Raw genomic sequence first — 25,900 nt, 5'->3', positions numbered from 1 at the left:
TAGGACACTAAAACACCCATGGGTGGAGGTAGACTTGTCCAGGTTAGCAACCCACCTTAGGACACTAAAACACCCATGGGTGGAGGTAGACTTGTCCAGGTTAGCAACCCACCTTAGGACACTAAAACACCCATGGGTGGAGGTAGACTTGTCCAGGTTAGCAACCCACCTTAGAAGATCACTAAAACACCCATGGGTGGAGGTAGACTTGTCCAGGTTAGCAACCCACCTTAGGACACTATAACACCCATGGGTGGAGGTAGACTTGTCCAGGTTAGCAACCCACCTTAGGACACTAAAACACCCATGGGTGGAGGTAGACTTGTCCAGGTTAGCAACCCACCTTAGGACACTAAAACACCCATGGGTGGAGGTAGACTTGTCCAGGTTAGCAACCCACCTTAGGACACTAAAACACCCATGGGTGGAGGTAGACTTGTCCAGGTTAGCAACCCACCTTAGAAGGTCACTAAAACACCCATGGGTGGAGGTAGACTTGTCCAGGTTAGCAACCCTCCTTAGGACACTAAAACACCCATGGGTGGAGGTAGACTTGTCCAGGTTAGCAACCCACCTTAGGACACTAAAACACCCATGGGTGGAGGTAGACTTGTCCAGGTTAGCAACCCACCTTAGGACACTAAAACACCCATGGGTGGAGGTAGACTTGTCCAGGTTAGCAACCCACCTTAGGACACTAAAACACCCATGGGTGGAGGTAGACTTGTCCAGGTTAGCAACCCTCCTTAGGACACTAAAACACCCATGGGTGGAGGTAGACTTGTCCAGGTTAGCAACCCACCTTAGGACACTAAAACACCCATGCCTGGAGGTAGACTTGTCCAGGTTAGCAACCCACCTTAGGACACTAAAACACCCATGGCTGGAGGTAGACTTGTCCAGGTTAGCAACCCACCTTAGGACACTAAAACACCCATGGCTGGAGGTAGACTTGTCCAGGTTAGCAACCCTCTTTAGGACACTAAAACACCCATGGGTGGAGGTAGACTTGTCCAGGTTAGCAACCCACCTTAGGACACTAAAACACCCATGGGTGGTGGTAGACTTGTCCAGGTTAGCAACCCACCTTAGGACACTAAAACACCCATGGGTGGAGGTAGACTTGTCCAGGTTAGCAACCCACCTTAGAAGGACACTAAAACACCCATGGGTGGAGGTAGACTTATAATAATAATATATATAATAATAATAATATAATAATAATAATATAATAATATATAATAATAATAATAATAATAATATATGCCATTTAGCAGACGCTTTTATCCAAAGCGACTTACAGTCATACATTCTACGTATGGGTGGTCCCGGGGATTGAACCCACTACCCTGGCATTACAAGCGCCATGTTCTACCAACTGAGCTACAGAAGGACTTGTCCAGGTTAGCAACCCACCTTAGGACACTAAAACACCCACGGGTGGAGGTAGACTTGTCCAGGTTAGCAACCCACCTTAGGACACTAAAACACCCATGGGTGGAGGTAGACTTGTCCAGGTTAGCAACCCACCTTAGGACACTAAAACACCCATGGGTGGAGGTAGACTTGTCCAGGTTAGCAACCCACCTTAGGACACTAAAACACCCATGGGTGGAGGTAGACTTGTCCAGGTTAGCAACCCACCTTAGGACACTAAAACACCCATGGGTGGAGGTAGACTTGTCCAGGTTAGCAACCCACCTTAGGACACTAAAACACCCATGGGTGGAGGTAGACTTGTCCAGGTTAGCAACCCACCTTAGGACACTAAAACACCCATGGGTGGAGGTAGACTTGTCCAGGTTAGCAACCCACCTTAGAAGATCACTAAAACACCCATGGGTGGAGGTAGACTTGTCCAGGTTAGCAACCCACCTTAGGACACTATAACACCCATGGGTGGAGGTAGACTTGTCCAGGTTAGCAACCCACCTTAGGACACTAAAACACCCATGGGTGGAGGTAGACTTGTCCAGGTTAGCAACCCACCTTAGGACACTAAAACACCCATGGGTGGAGGTAGACTTGTCCAGGTTAGCAACCCACCTTAGGACACTAAAACACCCATGGGTGGAGGTAGACTTGTCCAGGTTAGCAACCCACCTTAGAAGGTCACTAAAACACCCATGGGTGGAGGTAGACTTGTCCAGGTTAGCAACCCTCCTTAGGACACTAAAACACCCATGGGTGGAGGTAGACTTGTCCAGGTTAGCAACCCACCTTAGGACACTAAAACACCCATGGGTGGAGGTAGACTTGTCCAGGTTAGCAACCCACCTTAGGACACTAAAACACCCATGGGTGGAGGTAGACTTGTCCAGGTTAGCAACCCACCTTAGGACACTAAAACACCCATGGGTGGAGGTAGACTTGTCCAGGTTAGCAACCCTCCTTAGGACACTAAAACACCCATGGGTGGAGGTAGACTTGTCCAGGTTAGCAACCCACCTTAGGACACTAAAACACCCATGCCTGGAGGTAGACTTGTCCAGGTTAGCAACCCACCTTAGGACACTAAAACACCCATGGCTGGAGGTAGACTTGTCCAGGTTAGCAACCCACCTTAGGACACTAAAACACCCATGGCTGGAGGTAGACTTGTCCAGGTTAGCAACCCTCTTTAGGACACTAAAACACCCATGGGTGGAGGTAGACTTGTCCAGGTTAGCAACCCACCTTAGGACACTAAAACACCCATGGGTGGTGGTAGACTTGTCCAGGTTAGCAACCCACCTTAGGACACTAAAACACCCATGGGTGGAGGTAGACTTGTCCAGGTTAGCAACCCTCCTTAGGACACTAAAACACCCATGGGTGGAGGTAGACTTGTCCAGGTTAGCAACCCACCTTAGGACACTAAAACACCCATGGGTGGAGGTAGACTTGTCCAGGTTAGCAACCCACCTTAGAAGGACACTAAAACACCCATGGGTGGAGGTAGACTTATAATAATAATATATATAATAATAATAATATAATAATAATAATATAATAATATATAATAATAATAATAATAATAATAATATATGCCATTTAGCAGACGCTTTTATCCAAAGCGACTTACAGTCATACATTCTACGTATGGGTGGTCCCGGGGATTGAACCCACTACCCTGGCATTACAAGCGCCATGTTCTACCAACTGAGCTACAGAAGGACTTGTCCAGGTTAGCAACCCACCTTAGGACACTAAAACACCCACGGGTGGAGGTAGACTTGTCCAGGTTAGCAACCCACCTTAGGACACTAAAACCCCCATGGGTGGAGGTAGACTTGTCCAGGTTAGCAACCCACCTTAGGACACTAAAACACCCATGGGTGGAGGTAGACTTGTCCAGGTTAGCAACCCACCTTAGGACACTAAAACACCCATGGGTGGAGGTAGACTTGTCCAGGTTAGCAACCCACCTTAGGACACTAAAACACCCATGGGTGGAGGTAGACTTGTCCAGGTTAGCAACCCACCTTAGGACACTAAAACACCCATGGGTGGAGGTAGACTTGTCCAGGTTAGCAACCCACCTTAGGACACTAAAACACCCATGGGTGGAGGTAGACTTGTCCAGGTTAGCAACCCACCTTAGAAGATCACTAAAACACCCATGGGTGGAGGTAGACTTGTCCAGGTTAGCAACCCACCTTAGGACACTATAACACCCATGGGTGGAGGTAGACTTGTCCAGGTTAGCAACCCACCTTAGGACACTAAAACACCCATGGGTGGAGGTAGACTTGTCCAGGTTAGCAACCCACCTTAGGACACTAAAACACCCATGGGTGGAGGTAGACTTGTCCAGGTTAGCAACCCACCTTAGGACACTAAAACACCCATGGGTGGAGGTAGACTTGTCCAGGTTAGCAACCCACCTTAGAAGGTCACTAAAACACCCATGGGTGGAGGTAGACTTGTCCAGGTTAGCAACCCTCCTTAGGACACTAAAACACCCATGGGTGGAGGTAGACTTGTCCAGGTTAGCAACCCTCCTTAGGACACTAAAACACCCATGGGTGGAGGTAGACTTGTCCAGGTTAGCAACCCACCTTAGGACACTAAAACACCCATGGGTGGAGGTAGACTTGTCCAGGTTAGCAACCCTCCTTAGGACACTAAAACACCCATGGCTGGAGGTAGACTTGTCCAGGTTAGCAACCCACCTTAGGACACTAAAACACCCATGGGTGGAGGTAGACTTGTCCAGGTTAGCAACCCTCCTTAGGACACTAAAACACCCATGCCTGGAGGTAGACTTGTCCAGGTTAGCAACCCTCCTTAGGACACTAAAACACCCATGGGTGGAGGTAGACTTGTCCAGGTTAGCAACCCACCTTAGGACACTAAAACACCCATGGGTGGAGGTAGACTTGTCCAGGTTAGCAACCCTCCTTAGGACACTAAAACACCCATGGGTGGAGGTAGACTTGTCCAGGTTAGCAACCCTCCTTAGGACACTAAAACACCCATGGGTGGAGGTAGACTTGTCCAGGTTAGCAACCCACCTTAGGACACTAAAACACCCATGGGTGGAGGTAGACTTGTCCAGGTTAGCAACCCACCTTAGGACACTAAAACACCCATGGGTGGAGGTAGACTTGTCCAGGTTAGCAACCCACCTTAGGACACTAAAACACCCATGGGTGGAGGTAGACTTGTCCAGGTTAGCAACCCACCTTAGGACACTAAAACACCCATGGGTGGAGGTAGACTTGTCCAGGTTAGCAACCCACCTTAGGGCACTAAAACACCCATGGGTGGAGGTAGACTTGTCCAGGTCGTAGAAAAAGGGGACCATATAACAACTAGAGCTCTTTACTATTTCAATTTCTGCACTTTTCTATTCTAAATTATATATATATATATATATTTTTAATTAATACATTTAATACAGTGTATTATATGTCAATCTGAAAGTGTCCTGTTGAAACCAATGAGTTTAATCTTTTGTCTTTACAGAAATGAAACATTCTTTCTTTTTGACACCCGATGACCTTGAAGTGTTTTTCCTCTTCTAATTCCCTCCCTGTCCTTGTGTTTTTCTTTATCTCTCTCTCCTTCTCTTTCTCTCCTTTCTCTCTCTCTCTCCTTCTCTTTCTCTCTCTCTCTCTCTCTCCTCTCTCTCTCTCTCTCTCTCTCCTCTTTCTCTCTCTCTCTCCTCTTTCTCTCTCTCCTTCTCTTTCTCTCTCCTCTTTCTCTCTCCTCTTTCTCTCTCTCCTCTTTCTCTCTCCTCTTTCTCTCTCTCCTCTTTCTCTCTTTCCTCTTTCTCTCTCTCCTTTCTCTTTCTCTCTCTCTCTCTCTTTCTCTCTCCTTTCTCTTTCTTTCTCTCTCTCCTCTTTCTCTCCTCTTTCTCTCTCTCCTCTTTCTCTCTCCTCTTTCTCTCTCTCCTCTTTCTCTCTCCTCTTTCTCTCTCTCCTCTTTCTCTCTCCTCTTTCTCTCTCTCCTTTCTCTTTCTCTCCTTTCTCTCTTTCTCTCTCTCCTTTCTCTTTCTCTCTCTCTCCTTCTCTTTCTCCCTCTCTCCTTCTCTTTCTCTCTCTCTCCTTCTCTTTCTCCCTCTCTCCTTCTCTCTCTCCCTCTGTCCTTCTCTCTCTCTCTCTCTCTCTCTCTTCTCTTTCTCTCTCTCTCCTTCTCTCTCTCTCTCTCTCTCTCTCTCTTTCTCTCTCTCTCTCCTTCTCTTTCTCTCTCTCTCCTTCTCTTTCTCTCTCTCTCCTTCTCTTTCTCTCTCCTCTTTCTCTCTCCTCTTTCTCTCTCCTCTTTCTCTCTCTCTCTTTCTCTCTCTTCTCTTTCTCTCTCCTCTTTCTCTCTCTCTCTTTCTCTCTCTCCTTTCTCTTTCTCTCTCTCTCTCCTCTTTCTCTCTCCTTTCTCTTTCTTTCTCTCTCTCTCTCTTTCTCTCCTCTTCTCTCTCTCCTCTTTCTCTCTCTCCTCTTTCTCTCTCCTCTTTCTCTCTCTCTCTTTCTCTCTCCTCTTTCTTCTCTCCTTTCTCTTTCTCTCCTTTCTCTCTTTCTCTCTCTCTCCTCTCTTTCTCCCTCTCTCCTTCTTTCTCTCCTCTCTCCTTCTCTTTCTCCCTCTCTCCTTCTCTCTCTCTCCCTCTGTCCTTCTCTCTTCTCTCTCTCTCTCTCTCTCTCTCTTCTCTCTTTCTCTCTCTCTCCTTCTCTCTCTCTCTCTCTCTCTCTCTCTCTCTCTCCTTCTCTTCTCTCTCTCTCTTTCTCTCTCTCTCTCTCTCTTTCTCTCTCTCTCCTTCTCTTTCTCTCTCTCTCTCTTTCTCTCTCTCTCTTCTCTCTCTCTCTCTCTCTCCTTCTCTTTCTCTCTCTCTCCTTCTCTCTCTCTCTCTCTCTCTCTCTCTCTCTCTCTCTCTCCTTCTCTTTCTCCCTCTCTACTTCTCTTTCTCTCTCTCTCCTTCTCTTTCTCTCTCTCTCCTTCTCTTTCTCCCTCTCTCCTTCTCTTTCTCCCTCTCTCCTTTCTCTTTCTCTCTCTTTCTTTCTCTTTCTCTCTCTTTCTTTCTCTTTCTCCTTCATGCAGCATGATGAGGAATAGAAGGGGTTGAGGTTGATTATGTGGGTTGTGTGTTTTCTACGTGATGTAATTCAAGTCCTAGTAATCAATTATCTTTAGTTCTATCAACGGTCAGTTGACGTGGTTCAAATGTCTGATCGTTGAAATGTCGACACACACACACACACACACACACACACACACACACACACACACACACACACACACACACACACACACACACACACACACACGTTAGGTGAAGCTCTGTGTCAAAGTTCAAACTCCTTTTTCTGTAAATGTGTATACTATGCTGATTTCATGACTCTTCGTTCAGTTTTCTGAAGACTGAATTGTTTTGCCAAAGGGAAAACATCTCTGCCCGTACAATACCTCAGTCTTGTTTTTTTTTAAGTCAGGGTTTTTTGTATTACTTTTGCCGAATTAAATCTTTTTGCAATTTTATTTCGTATTTACACAAATTAGGAAATGAAACGATTTAGCCTGCTATAATATATGCAGATCATTTGTCCAGCCCTTTATAAACTATAAAAAGAATAATACATGATTGAAAATAATATTTTACTAAAGAAATGTAGTCTTTTGTTTTTTTGACTAGTAACGATACTCCAGCAGACATTTGCAATATTTTTTATAAAAGGTTCATAGCGTCACCTTGGAAATCCCAGCGTTCCTATCTGTATATACAGTATGCACTTATAATGATATATCGATGCTATACTCTTACATTCGTTTGTACGTGAGTTTCTATAACCGCATGCTAAATGATTTCGAAACTGTGCTATTGTTCAAAGAAGCATGACCAAATTAATGTTATATTTGATAGATACTTTGTAATTATTTTCCAACATATATATATCAATACTTTATGTAATTATTTTGTTTATATATATATATATATACAATCCATAACTCCCTAGTTAGTCTGACTGCCTTAAACTATATGAATGTATGTTAATGTGATGGTGTAATGCTTTGTTTCTATTGGTCAATGCATTCACTATGACGGGTAATGCTTTGTTTCTATTGGTCAATGCATTCACTATGACGGGTAATGGTTTGTTTCTATTGGTCAATACATTCACTATGTTCTATTGTCTTGTGTGATGTCACTTTCAACCTGAAATCTAATAAACCTATATACACTCACTTAATTACATGTGGAAAATCCATTGCGATGATTTGCTCGTTTTACGGGTAAAGTTTGCTTAGAAAGGGAAGTTTAGCTACAACATAAGCGTGTTGTTATTATTAGATTACAAATGAAGACGTCGATCTGTGTTCCAATACTCATACTCGCCCCACTAACCGTATTATTCGTGACGTGAATTAAGTGTATTTCTTGGTCGTAGCGTGGATATAGTTAGTATGAAAAAAGTTCCCGGATGTTGTACTAAATTCGGCAAAATACGAAGTGCACATGCAAGTGGACACACTTTCCGTGCTTTTAGGGCCCATAATGCAATTCTTCAGAAAAATGGGCGTGGCTTCACAAGGTTTTCAGATTTGAAGAACATGGCAGAAAATATTTATGACAAATGTTAAGAAAATGTAATAACTTTTAAAAATAAGTTTTGTACCACGTTATGTTGGCTGACAACTTATTATCTACGCTGTCCTTACGAACTGCATAGCATTACAGCAGTATGTACCGGTATGTTAGCTAGGTACCTAACGTTAATTGGCTACTAATAGATCAAACTTGTCAGGCAGTATATTAACGATCTGCTGATCTAATTACCCAACGTTTATTGACTTGATGATTCACATCATTCTTAGCTAAGTGTTGTTTCAATCGACACTTTAACCTATGGCTATCTATTCCCGATTTCAGAGCACTCTCGCGCAGAATAACTGATGAATTTACAAAACGCTCTACACATGTAGAATACGGTCGGTGTCAATAAACGTCAGCATAAAAAAGATTAATTAAATTGTTACCAGGATCACAGTTAGTCACCAAGTCTCTGGATAACATGACAACAGCCTAACCTCTGCTAGGGCGAGTAAAATGGTCAGAGTGAGGTGGTCTCTCATTAGTATCTGGAAGTAGCTAGCTAACGTCAGCTTTTGGTGTTTGACTGCCTCTGAACGCTCGGATCAACCCTACTCCTCGCGTGCGCACTGGGATCAACCCTACTCCTCGCATGCGCACTGGGATCAACCCTACTCCTCGCGTGCATTCTGAACACTCGGATCAACCCCTACTCCTCGCGTGCACACTGGGATCAACCCTACTCCTCGCGTGCACACTGGGATCAACCCTACTCCTCGCGTGCACACTGGGATCAACCCTACTCCTCGCGTGCACACTGGGATCAACCCTACTCCTCGCGTGCACACTGGGATCAACCCTACTCCTCGCGTGCACACTGGGATCAACCCTACTCCTCGCGTGCACACTGGGATCAACCCTACTCCTCGCGTGCACACTGGGATCAACCCTACTCCTCGCGTGCACACTGGGATCAACCCTACTCCTCGCGTGCACACTGGGATCAACCCTACTCCTCACGTGCACACTGGGATCAACCCTACTCCTCGCGTGCACACTGGGATCAACCCTACTCCTCGTGTGCACTCTGAACGCTCGGATCAATCTTTCTCTCAATTTTACAAACGGACAATCTGACAACGCTCTGGATTTGACGAAGGCCCAGAGAGCGCACTATGGGCACTCCAGATTTGAATTATTCAAACACACCCAAAATCGTAAAATGTTTAGCTAGTCATTTGTTATGCTAACAAGCTAGCACGCAGTTGCATAGCAACAGCGTCAACTTCCGGGTAGACAGTGAACTAACTAAAGTGAACTAATAGTATATAGTATATACTCATTAAGTATGTAGTATACAGTATGGTAGTATGGGTATTAGAACACAGTAGTGAACTAATAGTATATACTCATTAAGTAGGTAGTATACAGTATGGTAGTATGGGTATTAGAACACAGCAGTGAACTAATAGTATATAGTATATACTCATTAAGTAGGTAGTATACAGTATGGTAGTATGGGTATTAGAACACAGTAGTGAACTAATAGTATATACTCATTAAGTAGGTAGTATACAGTATGGTAGTATGGGTATTAGAACACAGCAGTGAACTAATAGTATATAGTATATACTCATTAAGTAGGTAGTATACAGTATGGTAGTATGGGTATTCGAACACAGTAGTGAACTAATAGTATATACTCATTAAGTAGGTAGTATATAGTATGGTAGTATGGGTATTAGAACACAGCAGTGAACTAATAGTATATAGTATATACTCATTAAGTAGGTAGTATACAGTATGGTAGTATGGGTATTAGAACACAGTAGTGAACTAATAGTATATACTCATTAAGTAGGTAGTATACAGTATGGTAGTATGGGTATTAGAACACAGCAGTGAACTAATAGTATATAGTATATACTCATTAAGTAGGTAGTATACAGTATGGTAGTATGGGTATTCGAACACAGTAGTGAACTAATAGTATATACTCATTAAGTAGGTAGTATACAGTATGGTAGTATGGGTATTAGAACACAGCAGTGAACTAATAGTATATAGTATATACTCATTAAGTAGGTAGTATACAGTATGGTAGTATGGGTATTAGAACACGGCAGTGAACTAATAGTATATAGTATATACTCATTAAGTAGGTAGTATACAGTATGGTAGTATGGGTATTAGAACACAGCAGTGAACTAATAGTATATACTCATTAAGTATGTAGTATACAGTATGTTAGTATGGGTATTAGAACACGGCAGTGAACTAATAGTATATAGTATATACTATATTTACATATTTAAGTCATTTAGCAGACGCTCTTATAAGTATGTAGTATACAGTATGGTAGTATGGGTATTAGAACACAGTAGTGAACTAATAGTATATACTCATTAAGTATGTAGTATACAGTATGGTAGTATGGGTATTAGAACACAGTAGTGAACTAATAGTATATACTCATTAAGTATGTAGTATACAGTATGTTAGTATGGGTATTAGAACACGGCAGTGAACTAATAGTATATAGTATATACTCATTAAGTATGTAGTATACAGTATGTTAGTATGGGTATTAGAACACAGTAGTGAACTAATAGTATATACTCATTAAGTATGTAGTATACAGTATGTTAGTATGGGTATTAGAACACAGCAGTGAACTAATAGTATATAGTATATACTCATTAAGTATGTAGTATACAGTATGGTAGTATGGGTATTAGAACACAGTAGTGAACTAATAGTATATAGTATATACTCATTAAGTAGGTAGTATACAGTATGGTAGTATGGGTATTAGAACACAGTAGTGAACTAATAGTATATAGTATATACTCATTAAGTAGGTAGTATACAGTATGGTAGTATGGGTATTAGAACACAGTAGTGAACTAATAGTATATAGTATATACTCATTAAGTAGGTAGTATACAGTATGGTAGTATGGGTATTAGAACACAGTAGTGAACTAATAGTATATAGTATATACTCATTAAGTAGGTAGTATACAGTATGGTAGTATGGGTATTCGAACACAGCAGTGAACTAATAGTATATACTCATTAAGTATGTAGTATACAGTATGTTAGTATGGGTATTAGAACACAGCAGTGAACTAATAGTATATAGTATATACTCATTAAGTATGTAGTATACAGTATGGTAGTATGGGTATTAGAACACAGTAGTGAACTAATAGTATATAGTATATACTCATTAAGTAGGTAGTATACAGTATGGTAGTATGGGTATTAGAACACAGTAGTGAACTAATAGTATATAGTATATACTCATTAAGTAGGTAGTATACAGTATGGTAGTATGGGTATTAGAACACAGTAGTGAACTAATAGTATATAGTATATACTCATTAAGTAGGTAGTATACAGTATGGTAGTATGGGTATTAGAACACAGTAGTGAACTAATAGTATATAGTATATACTCATTAAGTAGGTAGTATACAGTATGGTAGTATGGGTATTCGAACACAGTAGTGAACTAATAGTATATAGTATATACTCATTAAGTAGGTAGTATACAGTATGGTAGTATGGGTATTAGAACACAGTAGTGAACTAATAGTATATAGTATATACTCATTAAGTAGGTAGTATACAGTATGGTAGTATGGGTATTCGAACACAGCAGTGAACTAATAGTATATACTCATTAAGTATGTAGTATACAGTATGTTAGTATGGGTATTAGAACACAGCAGTGAACTAATAGTATATAGTATATACTCATTAAGTATGTAGTATACAGTATGGTAGTATGGGTATTAGAACACAGTAGTGAACTAATAGTATATAGTATATACTCATTAAGTAGGTAGTATACAGTATGGTAGTATGGGTATTAGAACACAGTAGTGAACTAATAGTATATAGTATATACTCATTAAGTAGGTAGTATACAGTATGGTAGTATGGGTATTAGAACACAGTAGTGAACTAATAGTATATAGTATATACTCATTAAGTAGGTAGTATACAGTATGGTAGTATGGGTATTAGAACACAGTAGTGAACTAATAGTATATAGTATATACTCATTAAGTAGGTAGTATACAGTATGGTAGTATGGGTATTCGAACACAGTAGTGAACTAATAGTATATAGTATATACTCATTAAGTAGGTAGTATACAGTATGGTAGTATGGGTATTAGAACACAGTAGTGAACTAATAGTATATAGTATATACTCATTAAGTATGTAGTATACAGTATGGTAGTATGGGTATTCGAACACAGCTCATGTATTTGTATGTTTTCACACATGGACGCTGCTCCTTCAGAGGTCAGAGATCAAGCAGCTGGAAGGAGAGATCTTCAGAGAACACTGTTTGTACCCTGGACACAGGAAGACCAACGTCATAGTGACCAACAGGTACATTATGGAAGACTTCAGTTCAACGTGACTCGTGCCTCAGGGGTAGACATTTTGTGTTTGTATATTGGAGATACTGGTTTGGGAAGACACTTTCCCTGAAAAGGTATTTTTTTAACAAATTGTGCGTTCAAGGAAAGTATTCAGACCCCTTGACTTTTTTTTCCACATTTTTGTTACTTTACAGCCTTATTCTAAAATGGATGAAATAAATACAAATACTCATCAATCTACACATAATACCCCATAATGACATCACAATACCCCATAATGACATCACAATACCCCATAATGACATCACAATACCCCATAATGACATCACAATACCCCATAATGACATCACAATACCCCATAATGACATCACAATGCCCCATAATGACATCACAATGCCCCATAATGACATCACAATGCCCCATAATGACATCACAATGCCCCATAATGACATCACAATGCCCCATAATGACATCACAATGCCCCATAATGACATCACAATGCCCCATAATGACATCACAATGCCCCATAATGACATCACAATACCCCATAATGACATCACAATGCCCCATAATGACATCACAATACCCCATAATGACATCACAATGCCCCATAATGACATCACAATGCCCCATAATGACATCACAATGCCCCATAATGACATCACAATGCCCCATAATGACATCACAATGCCCCATAATGACATCACAATGCCCCATAATGACATCACAATGCCCCATAATGACATCACAATGCCCCATAATGACATCACCATGCCCCATAATGACATCACCATGCCCCATAATGACATCACCATGCCCCATAATGACATCACCATGCCCCATAATGACATCACCATACCCCATAATGACATCACCATACCCCATAATGACATCACCATACCCCATAATGACATCACCATACCCCATAATGACATCACCATACCCCATAATGACATCACCATACCCCATAATGACATCACCATACCCCATAATGACATCACCATACCCCATAATGACATCACCATGCCCCATAATGACATCACCATGCCCCATAATGACATCACCATGCCCCATAATGACATCACCATGCCCCATAATGACATCACCATGCCCCATAATGACATCACCATGCCCCATAATGACATCACAATGCCCCATAATGACATCACAATGCCCCATAATGACATCACAATGCCCCATAATGACATCACAATGCCCCATAATGACATCACAATGCCCCATAATGACATCACAATACCCCATAATGACATCACAATGCCCCATAATGACATCACAATGCCCTATAATGACATCACAATACCCCATAATGACATCACAATGCCCCATAATGACATCACAATACCCCATAATGACATCACAATGCCCCATAATGACATCACAATGCCCCATAATGACATCACAATGCCCCATAATGACATCACCATGACATCACAATGCCCCATAATGACATCACAATACCCCATAATGACATCACAATACCCCATAATGACATCACAATACCCCATAATGACATCACAATGCCCCATAATGACATCACAATGCCCCATAATGACATCACAATGCCCCATAATGACATCACAATGCCCCATAATGACATCACAATGCCCCATAATGACATCACAATGCCCCATAATGACATCACAATACCCCATAATGACATCACAATGCCCCATAATGACATCACAATGCCCCATAATGACATCACAATACCCCATAATGACATCACAATACCCCATAATGACATCACAATGCCCCATAATGACATCACAATACCCCATAATGACATCACAACACCCCATAATGACATCACAACGCCCCATAATGACATCACAATACCCCATAATGACATCACAATGCCCCATAATGACATCACCATGACATCACAATGCCCCATAATGACATCACAATACCCCATAATGACATCACAATGCCCCATAATGACATCACAATGCCCCATAATGACATCACAATGCCCCATAATGACATCACAATGCCCCATAATGACATCACAATGCCCCATAATGACATCACAATGCCCCATAATGACATCACAATGCCCCATAATGACATCACAATGCCCCATAATGACATCACAATACCCCATAATGACATCACAATGCCCCATAATGACATCACAATGCCCCATAATGACATCACAATACCCCATAATGACATCACAATACCCCATAATGACATCACAATACCCTATAATGACAAATTGAAAACAGGTTTGTAGACATTTTTGCAAATGTATTACAAATAAAAAAATATATAAATACCTTATGTATGTAAGTATTTAGACCCTTTGCTATGAGACTTGAAATTGAGCTCAGGTGCTTCCTGTTTCCATTGATCATGTTTGAGATGTTTCTACAACTTGATTGGAGGCCACCTGTGGTAAATTCAATTTGATTGGATATGATTTGGAAAGGAACACACAACAAATTGGGTCCAATCAATTGAATTTACCACAGGTGGCCTACAATGAGGTTGTAGAAACATCTCAAGGATGATCAATGGAAACAGGATGCACCTGAGCTCAATTTCAATTCTCATAGCAAAGGGTCTGAATAGTTATGTAAAATAGGGTATTTCAGTTTTTAAATTTGTAATAAATTAGCAACATTTTGTAAAAACCTGTTTTAGCTTTGTATTTGGGTATTGTGTTTAGATTGATGAGGGAAACATGTATTTAATCCATTTTAGACTAAGGTAACGTAACAAATTGTGGGAAGGGGTCTGAATACTTTCCGAATGTGTAAAACTACAGGACCAGTCAAACGACACACCTGCTCATTCCAGGGTTTTTCTTTATTTTCAACTATTTTCTACATTGCAGAATAATAGTGAAGACATCAAAACTGTGAAATAACACATGGAATCATTTAGTAACCCCCAAAAAGTGTTGAATAAATAAATATATTTGAGGTTATTCAAAGTAGCCATCCTTTGCCTTGATGACAGCTTTGCACACTCTTGGCATTCTCTCAACCAGCTTCACCTGGAATGCTTTTCCAACAGTCTTGCAGGAGTTCCCACATATTCTAAGCACGTGTTGGCTGTATTTCCTTCACTCCGCGGTCCAACTCATCCCAAACCATCTCAACTGGGTTGAGGTCTGGTGATTGTGGAGGCCAGGTCACCTGATGCAGCACTCCATCACTCTCCTTCTTGGTCAAATAGCCTTCACACAGCCTGGTGGTGTGTAGGGTCATTGTCCTGTTGAAAAACAAAAGATAGTCCCACTAAGCGCAAACCAGATGGGAAGGCGTATTTCTGCAGAATGCTGTGGTAGCCATGCTGGGAAGTGAGTTTTGAATTCTAAATAAATCACACCTCCTCCTCCATGCTTCACGGTGGGAACCACACATGCAGAGATCATCCGTTCACCACCTCTACATCTTGCGGTTGGAACCGAAAATCTCATATTCGGACTCATCAGGACAGATTTCTACCAGTCTAATGTCCATTGCTCATGTTTCTAGACCCAAGCAAGTTTCTTCTTGTTATTGGTGTCCTTTAGTAGTGGGTTTCATTGCAGCAAATTGACCATGGAGGTCTGATTCACACAGTCTGCTCGGAACAGTTGATGTTGAGATGTGTCTGTTACTTGAACTCTGTTAAGCGTTTATTTGGGCTGCAATCTGAGGTGCAGTTAACTCTAATGAACTTATCCTCTGCAACAGAGGTAACTCTGGGTCTTCCTTTCCTGTGGCGGGCCTTATGAGAGCCAGTTTCATCATAGCGCTTGAAGAAACTATCAAAGTTCTTGACATTTTCCGAATGGACTGACCTTCATGTCTTAAAGTAATGATGGACTGACCTTCATGTCTTAAAGTAATGATGGACTGACCTTCATGCCTTAATGTAATGATGGACTGACCTTCATGTCTTAATGTAATGATGGACTGACCTTCATGCCTTAATGTAATGATGGACTGACCTTCATGCCTTAATGTAATGATGGACTGACCTTCATGTCTTAAAGTAATGATGGACTGACCTTCATGCCTTAATGTAATGATGGACTGACCTTCATGCCTTAATGTAATGATGGACTGACCTTCATGCCTTAATGTAATGATGGACTGACCTTCATGTCTTAAAGTAATGATGGACTGACCTTCATGCCTTAATGTAATGATGGACTGACCTTCATGCCTTAATGTAATGATGGACTGACCTTCATGTCTTAATGTAATGATGGACAGACCTTCATGTCTTAATGTAATGATGGACAGACCTTCATGTCTTAATGTAATGATGGACTGACCTTCATGCCTTAATGTAATGATGGACTGACCTTCATGTCTTAATGTAATGATGGACTGACCTTCATGCCTTAATGTAATGATGGACTGACCTTCATGTCTTAATGTAATGATGGACTGACCTTCATGCCTTAATGTAATGATGGACTGACCGTCATGTCTTAATGTAATGATGGACTGACCTTCATGTCTTAATGTAATGATGGACTGACCTTCATGCCTTAATGTAATGATGGACTGACCTTCATGTCTTAATGTAATGATGGACTGACCTTCATGTCTTAATGTAATGATGGACTGACCTTCATGCCTTAATGTAATGATGGACTGACCTTCATGTCTTAATGTAATGATGGACTGACCTTCATGCCTTAATGTAATGATGGACTGACCTTCATGTCTTAATGTAATGATGGACTGACGTTTCTCTCTGCTTGTTTCAGATGTTCTTGCCATCATATGGACTTGGTCTTTTGCCAAATATTTGGTTATCTTCTGTATACCACCCCTACCTTGTCACATCACAACTGATTGGTTATCTCTCCTGTATACCACCCCTACCTTGTCACATCACAACTGATTGGTTATATTCTGTATACCACCCCTACCTTGTCACATCACAACTGATTGGTTATCTCCTGTATACCACCCCTACCTTGTCACATCACAACTGATTGGTTATCTCCTGTATACTACCCCTACCTTGTCACATCACAACTGATTGGTTATCTATCTCCTGTATACCACCCCTACCTAGTCACAACACAACTGATTGGTTATCTATCTCCTGTATACCACCCCTACCTAGTCACAACACAACTGATTGGTTATCTCCTGTATACTACCCCTACCTTGTCACATCACAACTGATTGGTTATCTATCTCCTGTATACCACCCCTACCTTGTCACATCACAACTGATTGGTTATCTCCTGTATACTACCCCTACCTAGTCACAACACAACTGATTGGTTATCTCCTGTATACTACCCCTACCTTGTCACATCACAACTGATTGGTTATCTATCTCCTGTATACTACCCCTACCTTGTCACATCACAACTGATTGGTTATCTATCTCCTGTATACTACCCCTACCTTGTCACATCACAACTGATTGGTTATCTATCTCCTGTATACCACCCCTACCTAGTCACAACACAACTGATTGGTTATCTTCTGTATACCACCCCTACCTAGTCACAACACCACTGATTGGTTATCTATCTCCTGTATACCACCCCTACCTAGTCACAACACAACTGATTGGTTATCTCCCTGTATACTACCCCTACCTTGTCACATCACAACTGATTGGTTATCTATCTCCTGTATACCACCCCTACCTTGTCACAACACAACTGATTGGTTATCTATCTCCTGTATACCACCCCTACCTAGTCACAACACAACTGATTGGTTATCTCCTGTAAACCCCAAACTTGTCACATCACAACTGATTGGTTATCTCCTAGTATACTACCCCTACCTAGTCACAACACAACTGATTGGTTATCTCCTGTATACTACCCCTACCTTGTCACATCACAACTGATTGGTTATCTATCTCCTGTATACTACCCCTACCTTGTCACATCACAACTGATTGGTTATCTATCTCCTGTATACTACCCCTACCTTGTCACATCACAACTGATTGGTTATCTATCTCCTGTATACTACCCCTACCTTGTCACATCACAACTGATTGGTTATCTCCTGGCCATACTACCCCTACCTAGTCACAACACAACTGATTGGTTCTATCTCCTGGTATACTACCCCTACCTTGTCACATCACAACTGATTGGTTATCTATCTCCTGTATACTACCCCTACCTTGTCACATCACAACTGATTGGTTATCTATCTCCTGTATACTACCCCTACCTTGTCACATCACAACTGATTGGTTATCTATCTCCTGTATACCACCCCTACCTAGTCACAACACAACTGATTGGTTATCTTCTGTATACCACCCCTACCTAGTCACAACACCACTGATTGGTTATCTATCTCCTGTATACCACCCCTACCTAGTCACAACACAACTGATTGGTTATCTCCTGTATACTACCCCTACCTTGTCACATCACAACTGATTGGTTATCTATCTCCTGTATACCACCCCTACCTAGTCACAACACAACTGATTGGTTATCTATCTCCTGTATACCACCCCTACCTAGTCACAACACAACTGATTGGTTATCTCCTGTATACTACCCCTACCTTGTCACATCACAACTGATTGGTTATCTCCTGTATACTACCCCTACCTAGTCACAACACAACTGATTGGTTATCTCCTGTATACTACCCCTACCTTGTCACATCACAACTGATTGGTTATCTATCTCCTGTATACTACCCCTACCTTGTCACATCACAACTGATTGGTTATCTATCTCCTGTATACTACCCCTACCTTGTCACATCACAACTGATTGGTTATCTATCTCCTGTATACCACCCCTACCTTGTCACATCACAACTGATTGGTTATCTCCTGTATACCACCCCTACCTTGTCACATCACAACTGATTGGTTATCTATCTCCTGTATACCACCCCTACCTTGTCACATCACAACTGATTGGTTATCTCCTGTATACCACCCCTACCTTGTCACATCACAACTGATTGGTTATCTCAAATCAAATCAAATCAAATCAAATTTATTTATATAGCCCTTCGTACGTCAGCTGATATCTCAAAGTGCTGTACAGAAACCCAGCCTAAAACCCCAAACAGCAAACAATGCAGGTGTAAAAGCACGGTGGCTAGGAAAAACTCCCTAGAAAGGCCAAAACCTAGGAAGAAACCTGAGAGGAACCGGGCTATCTGGGGTGGCTCCTCTTCTGGCTGTGCCGGGTAGAGATTATAACAGAACATGACCAAGATGTTCAAATGTTCATAAATGACCAGCATGGTCAAATAATAATAATTGGCAGAACAGTCTGAAACTGGAGCAGCAGCACAGTCAGGTGGACTGGGGACAGCAAGGAGTCCTCATGTCAGGTAGTCCTGGGACATGGTCCTACCCCAGGCCAGTTGAAACTGGAGCAGCAGCATGGCCAGGTGGACTGGGGACAGCAAGGAGTCATCATGTCAGGTAGTCCTGGGGCATGGTTCTAGGGCTCAGGTCCTCAGAGAGAGAAAGAAAGAGATCTATCTCCTGTTAGAGAACCCCTTAGATTTACACAGGACACCGACTGGACAGGAGAAGTACTCCAGATAAACAAACTGACCCCAGCCCCCGACACATAAACTACTGCAGCATAAATACTGGAGGCTGAGACAGGAGGGGTCAGGAGACACTGTGGCCCCATCCGAGGACACCCCCGGACAGGGCCAAACAGGAAGGATATAACCCCACCCACTTTGCCAAAGCACAGCCCCACACACCACTAGAGGGAAATCTTCAACCACCAACTTGTCACATCCTGAGACAAGGCCGGTTATAGCCCACAAAGATCTCCGACACGGTACAACCCGGTGACGCACCTTGGACGGCACAGAGAGCCCCAGCAAGCCAGTGACTCAGCCCCGTTACAGGGCTAGAGGCAGAGAATCCCAGTGGAAAAGGGGAACCGGCCAGGCAGAGACAGCAAGGGCAGTTCACAACTGATTCCAGAGCCTTTCCGTCTACCTTCCCACTCCTGGGCCAGACTACACTCAATCATATGACCCACTGAAGAGATGAGTCTTCAGTAAAGACTTAAAGGTTGAGACCGAGTTTGCGTCTCTGACATGGGTAGGCAGACCGTTCCATAAAAATGGAGCTCTATAGGAGAAAGCCCTGCCTCCAGCTGTTTGCTTAGAAATTCTAGGGACAAATTCTAGGGAAATTCTATCTATCTCCTGTATACTACCCCTACCTTGTCACATCACAACTGATTGGTTATCTATCTCCTGTATACTACCCCTACCTTGTCACATCACAACTGATTGGTTATCTCCTGTATACCACCCCTACCTTGTCACATCACAACTGATTGGTTATCTCCTGTATACCACCCCTACCTTGTCACATCACAACTGATTGGTTATCTCCTGTATACTACCCCTACCTTGTCACATCACAACTGATTGGTTATCTATCTCCTGTATACTACCCCTACCTTGTCACATCACAACTGATTGGTTATCTATCTCCTGTATACTACCCCTACCTTGTCACAACACAACTGATTGGTTATCTATCTCCTGTATACTACCCCTACCTTGTCACATCACAACTGATTGGTTATCTATCTCCTGTATACCACCCCTACCTTGTCACATCACAACTGATTGGTTATCTATCTCCTGTATACCACCCCTACCTAGTCACATCACAACTGATTGGTTATCTATCTCCTGTATACCACCCCTACCTTGTCACATCACAACTGATTGGTTATATTCTGTATACTACCCCTACCTTGTCACATCACAACTGATTGGTTATCTATCTCCTGTATACTACCCCTACCTTGTCACATCACAACTGATTGGTTATCTATCTCCTGTATACTACCCCTACCTTGTCACATCACAACTGATTGGTTATCTATCTCCTGTATACCACCCCTACCTTGTCACATCACAACTGATTGGTTATCTATCTCCTGTATACTACCCCTACCTAGTCACATCACAACTGATTGGTTATCTATCTCCTGTATACTACCCCTACCTTGTCACATCACAACTGATTGGTTATCTCCTGTATACCACCCCTACCTTGTCACATCACAACTGATTGGTTATCTATCTCCTGTATACCACCCCTACCTTGTCACATCACAACTGATTGGTTATCTATCTCCTGTATACCACCCCTACCTTGTCACATCACAACTGATTGGTTATCTATCTCCTGTATACCACCCCTACCTTGTCACATCACAACTGATTGGTTATCTCCTGTATACCACCCCTACCTTGTCACATCACAACTGATTGGTTATCTCCTGTATACCACCCCTACCTTGTCACATCACAACTGATTGGTTATATTCTGTATACCACCCCTACCTTGTCACATCACAACTGATTGGTTATATTCTGTATACCACCCCTACCTTGTCACATCACAACTGATTGGTTATCTATCTCCTGTATACCACCCCTACCTTGTCACATCACAACTGATTGGTTATCTATCTCCTGTATACCACCCCTACCTTGTCACATCACAACTGATTGGTTATCTATCTCCTGTATACCACCCCTACCTTGTCACATCACAACTGATTGGTTATCTATCTCCTGTATACCACCCCTACCTTGTCACATCACAACTGATTGGTTATCTATCTCCTGTATACCACCCCTACCTTGTCACATCACAACTGATTGGTTATCTATCTCCTGTATACCACCCCTACCTTGTCACATCACAACTGATTGGTTATCTATCTCCTGTATACCACCCCTACCTTGTCACATCACAACTGATTGGTTATCTCCTGTATACCACCCCTACCTTGTCACATCACAACTGATTGGTTATCTATCTCCTGTATACCACCCCTACCTTGTCACAACACAACTGATTGGTTATCTCCTGTATACCACCCCTACCTTGTCACAACACAACTGATTGGTTATATTCTGTATACCACCCCTACCTTGTCACATCACAACTGATTGGTTATCTATCTCCTGTATACCACCCCTACCTTGTCACATCACAACTGATTGGTTATATTCTGTATACCACCCCTACCTTGTCACATCACAACTGATTGGTTATCTATCTCCTGTATACCACCCCTACCTTGTCACATCACAACTGATTGGTTATATTCTGTATACCACCCCTACCTTGTCACATCACAACTGATTGGTTATATTCTGTATACCACCCCTACCTTGTCACATCACAACTGATTGGTTATCTCCTGTATACCACCCCTACCTTGTCACATCACAACTGATTGGTTATCTATCTCCTGTATACCACCCCTACCTTGTCACAACACAACTGATTCGCTCAACCGCATTAAGAAGGAAAGAAATTCCACAAATGTACTTTTAACAAGGCACACCTGATAATTGAAACGCATTCCAGGTGACTACCTCATGATGCTGGTTGAGAGAATGCCAAGAGTGTGCAAAAGGCAAAGGGTGGCTACTTTGAATAATCTTTTGATAACTTTTTTTGGTTACTACATGCTTCCAATATGTGTTATTTCATCATTTTGATGTCTTCACTAAAAAATTTTACAATGCAGAAAATAGTTTTAAAAAACTAGAATGTGTAGATGTCTCAAACTTATATATAGATAGATATTATATATAGATATATAGATATATAGAGTATATCTACAGTATCTATATATTCATTAAACAATTCATTGTGTATCAATTAACGTTACTGTCGATGAAGTAGAATGATTGTAATATTGAGGTTGTGTCATGTATTTTCACCCCTTATCAACCTTCTGCCCCGCGACATCTCTCCTCCTCCTACAGGAGAGTGATGTGTGTGAAGGAGGTGGAGTTTGTGGGACACTTCAACAAGGAGTGGGAGTGTCTGTTTGAGCATTTCTCAAGGCCTCCGTACGTGGAAGGAGGAGACCTGATGATCTACTGCAAGGTCTGCCTGAGACATTAAATAGCATCCTTAGGTCCAGTCGGAACTATTTTAAAATTCACTCGCTCACTTACTTAGTTACTTGCGTCCTTATCTCCTTAAGTGTTGTATTGGACTGAATCTCTTTGTAGGTCTATAGGAACAGAACCAGTTGTATTGGACTGAATCTATAGGAACAGAACCAGTTGTATTGGACTGAATCTATAGGAACAGAACCAGTTGTATTGGACTGAATCTATAGGAACAGAACCAGTTGTATTGGACTGAATCTCTTTGTAGGTCTATAGGAACAGAACCAGTTGTATTGGACTGAATCTCTTTGTAGGTCTATAGGAACAGAACCAGTTGTATTGGACTGAATCTCTTTGTAGGTCTATAGGAACAGAACCAGTTGTATTGGACTGAATCTCTTTGTAGGTCTATAGGAACAGAACCAGTTGTATTGGACTGAATCTCTTTGTCTGACAACAGGAACAGAACAAGCAGTTCCAAAAGTATGGACAGGAACCCATGAGAGTGACTACCTAAGAACCCTGCCAGTGCCCAGGTGGATAATACACCTTTGTGGACTGTGGAACAGAACCAGTTGTATTGGACTGAATCTCTTTGTGGCCTATAGGAACAGAACCAGTTGTATTGGACTGAATCTGTTTGTCTGTGTGTGGAACAGAACCAGTTGTATTGGACTGAATCTCTTTGTAGGACTATAGTGAACAGAACCAGTTGTATTGGACCCACAGTACTAAGGAACAGAACCAGTTGTCCTCTGTAGAATCTCTTTGAGGACTATAGAGAACAGAACCAGTTGGCCCAGAGGCAGCATCTCTTTGATGGTGAAGGAAAAACCAGCGTATTCAAACTGGGAGACAGGTTTGTAGGACTATAGGAACAGAACCAGGTATGATGTCATGGTTGTAGGCCTAGAACAGAACCAGTTGTATTGGACTGAATCACTTTCAGTCTGATCACCACAGAATGATGTCATGGTTACCCAGAATGATGTCATGTCTTAGGAACAGAATGATGTCATGGTTACCCAGCCTGACGTGATCACTACTCTTTGTAGGACACACTGCTAGGAACAGCCCAACACACTTGTATTGTACTGCCCAGCACACTGCTAGGAACAGAACACAGTTGTATTGCCCAGCCCAACACACTGCTACTGCCCAGCCCAACACACTGCTACTGCCCAGCCCAACACACTGCTACTGCCCAGCCCAACACACTGCTACTGCCCAGCCCAAACCACTTGTGCCCAGCCCAACTGAACTCTACTTTACTGCCCAACACACTGCTACAGGAACCAACACACTGCTACTGTACTGCCCAACACACTGCTACTGCCCAGCCGAACACACTGCTACTGCCCAGCCCAACACACTGCTACTGCCCAGCCCAACACACTGTGTGCCCAGCCCAACACACTGCTACTGCCCAGCCCAACACACTGCTACTGCCCAGCCCAACACACTGTACTGTTGGACCCCAGCCCAACACACTGCTACTCCTACAGCCCAGAAACTGCTACTGTACTGCCCAGCCCAACACACTGCTACAGTACTGCCCAGCCCAACACACTGCTACTGTACTGCCCAGCCCAACACACTGCTACTCAAACTGGGAGACAGGTGCTTGATGCTACATCTGCCAGCCCAACACACTGATGTCCAGCCCAGAATGATGTCATGCTACTGCCCAGCCTGAACACACTGCTAGGTGATCACCAGCCCAACACACTGCTACTGTACTGCCCAGCCCAACACACTGCTACTGTACTGCCCAGCCCAACACACTGCTACTACTGCCCAGCCCAACACACTGCTACTGCCCAGCCCAATACACTGCTACTGCCCAGCCCAACACACTGCTACTGTACTGCCCAGCCCAACACACTGCTACTGTACTGCCCAGCCCAACTCACTGCTACAGTACTGCCCAACACACTGCTACAGTACTGCCCAACACACTGCTACAGTACTGCCCAACACACTGCTACTGCCCAGCCCAACACACTGCTACTGTACTGCCCAGCCCAACACACTGCTACTGCCCAGCCCAACACACTGCTACTGTACAGCCCAGCCCAACACACTGCTACTGCCCAGCCCAACACACTGCTACTGCCCAGCCCAACACACTGCTACTGTACAGCCCAGCCCAACACACTGCTACTGCCCAGCCCAACACACTGCTACTGCCGAACACACATTTGCACTAAAGAAAAGCCATGCATTAGTGTTTACAGTCCTGTTTACTAATGAGTCACTGCTGCCTCATGGAGAAAAAATCAAGTCTGATAATTTAACTGTTATTAAATAATTTTGATAATATCTGAATCGATGATAGGAATTTACATTTACATTACATTTAAGTCATTTAGCAGACGCTCTTATCCAGAGCGACTTACAAATTGGTGCATTCACCTTATGACATCCAGTGGAACAGTCACTTTACAATAGTGCATCTAAAACTTAAGGGGGGGGGGGTGAGAGGGATTGTTGTTGCTTGTCGTTTACACAGGTCCCTCCAGAATCAATGATTTGTAATTGAAAAAGAGGTACGATAAAAAACAATATATATATAAATTAGACGAAGGATCTATAAAAAATGTGTTTGT

The 25,900-nt window shown here is 42.5% G+C and overlaps 1 protein-coding gene across 1 annotated transcript in view; it reads left to right on the top strand.

Annotated features, from left to right (window-relative positions):
- LOC124020941 (vacuolar protein sorting-associated protein 13C-like) overlaps window positions 1–23,405 on the top strand; it is a 196,375-nt gene extending 172,970 nt beyond the window's left edge. Inside the window, 2 exon segments of the mRNA XM_046336255.1 lie at window positions 12,315–12,406; window positions 23,160–23,405. Coding sequence (XP_046192211.1) covers window positions 12,315–12,396 — 82 coding nt within the window. The 3' untranslated portion in view covers window positions 12,397–12,406; window positions 23,160–23,405.
- Window positions 23,406–25,900: the final 2,495 nt, after the last annotated feature.

The sequence above is a fragment of the Oncorhynchus gorbuscha genome, unplaced genomic scaffold (genome assembly GCF_021184085.1).
Source record: "Oncorhynchus gorbuscha isolate QuinsamMale2020 ecotype Even-year unplaced genomic scaffold, OgorEven_v1.0 Un_scaffold_1000, whole genome shotgun sequence".
NCBI classification, from domain to species: Eukaryota; Metazoa; Chordata; class Actinopteri; order Salmoniformes; family Salmonidae; genus Oncorhynchus; species Oncorhynchus gorbuscha.
The sequence above is the reverse complement of the archived record's forward strand: the minus strand, read 5'-3'. Positions and strand labels throughout refer to the sequence as shown.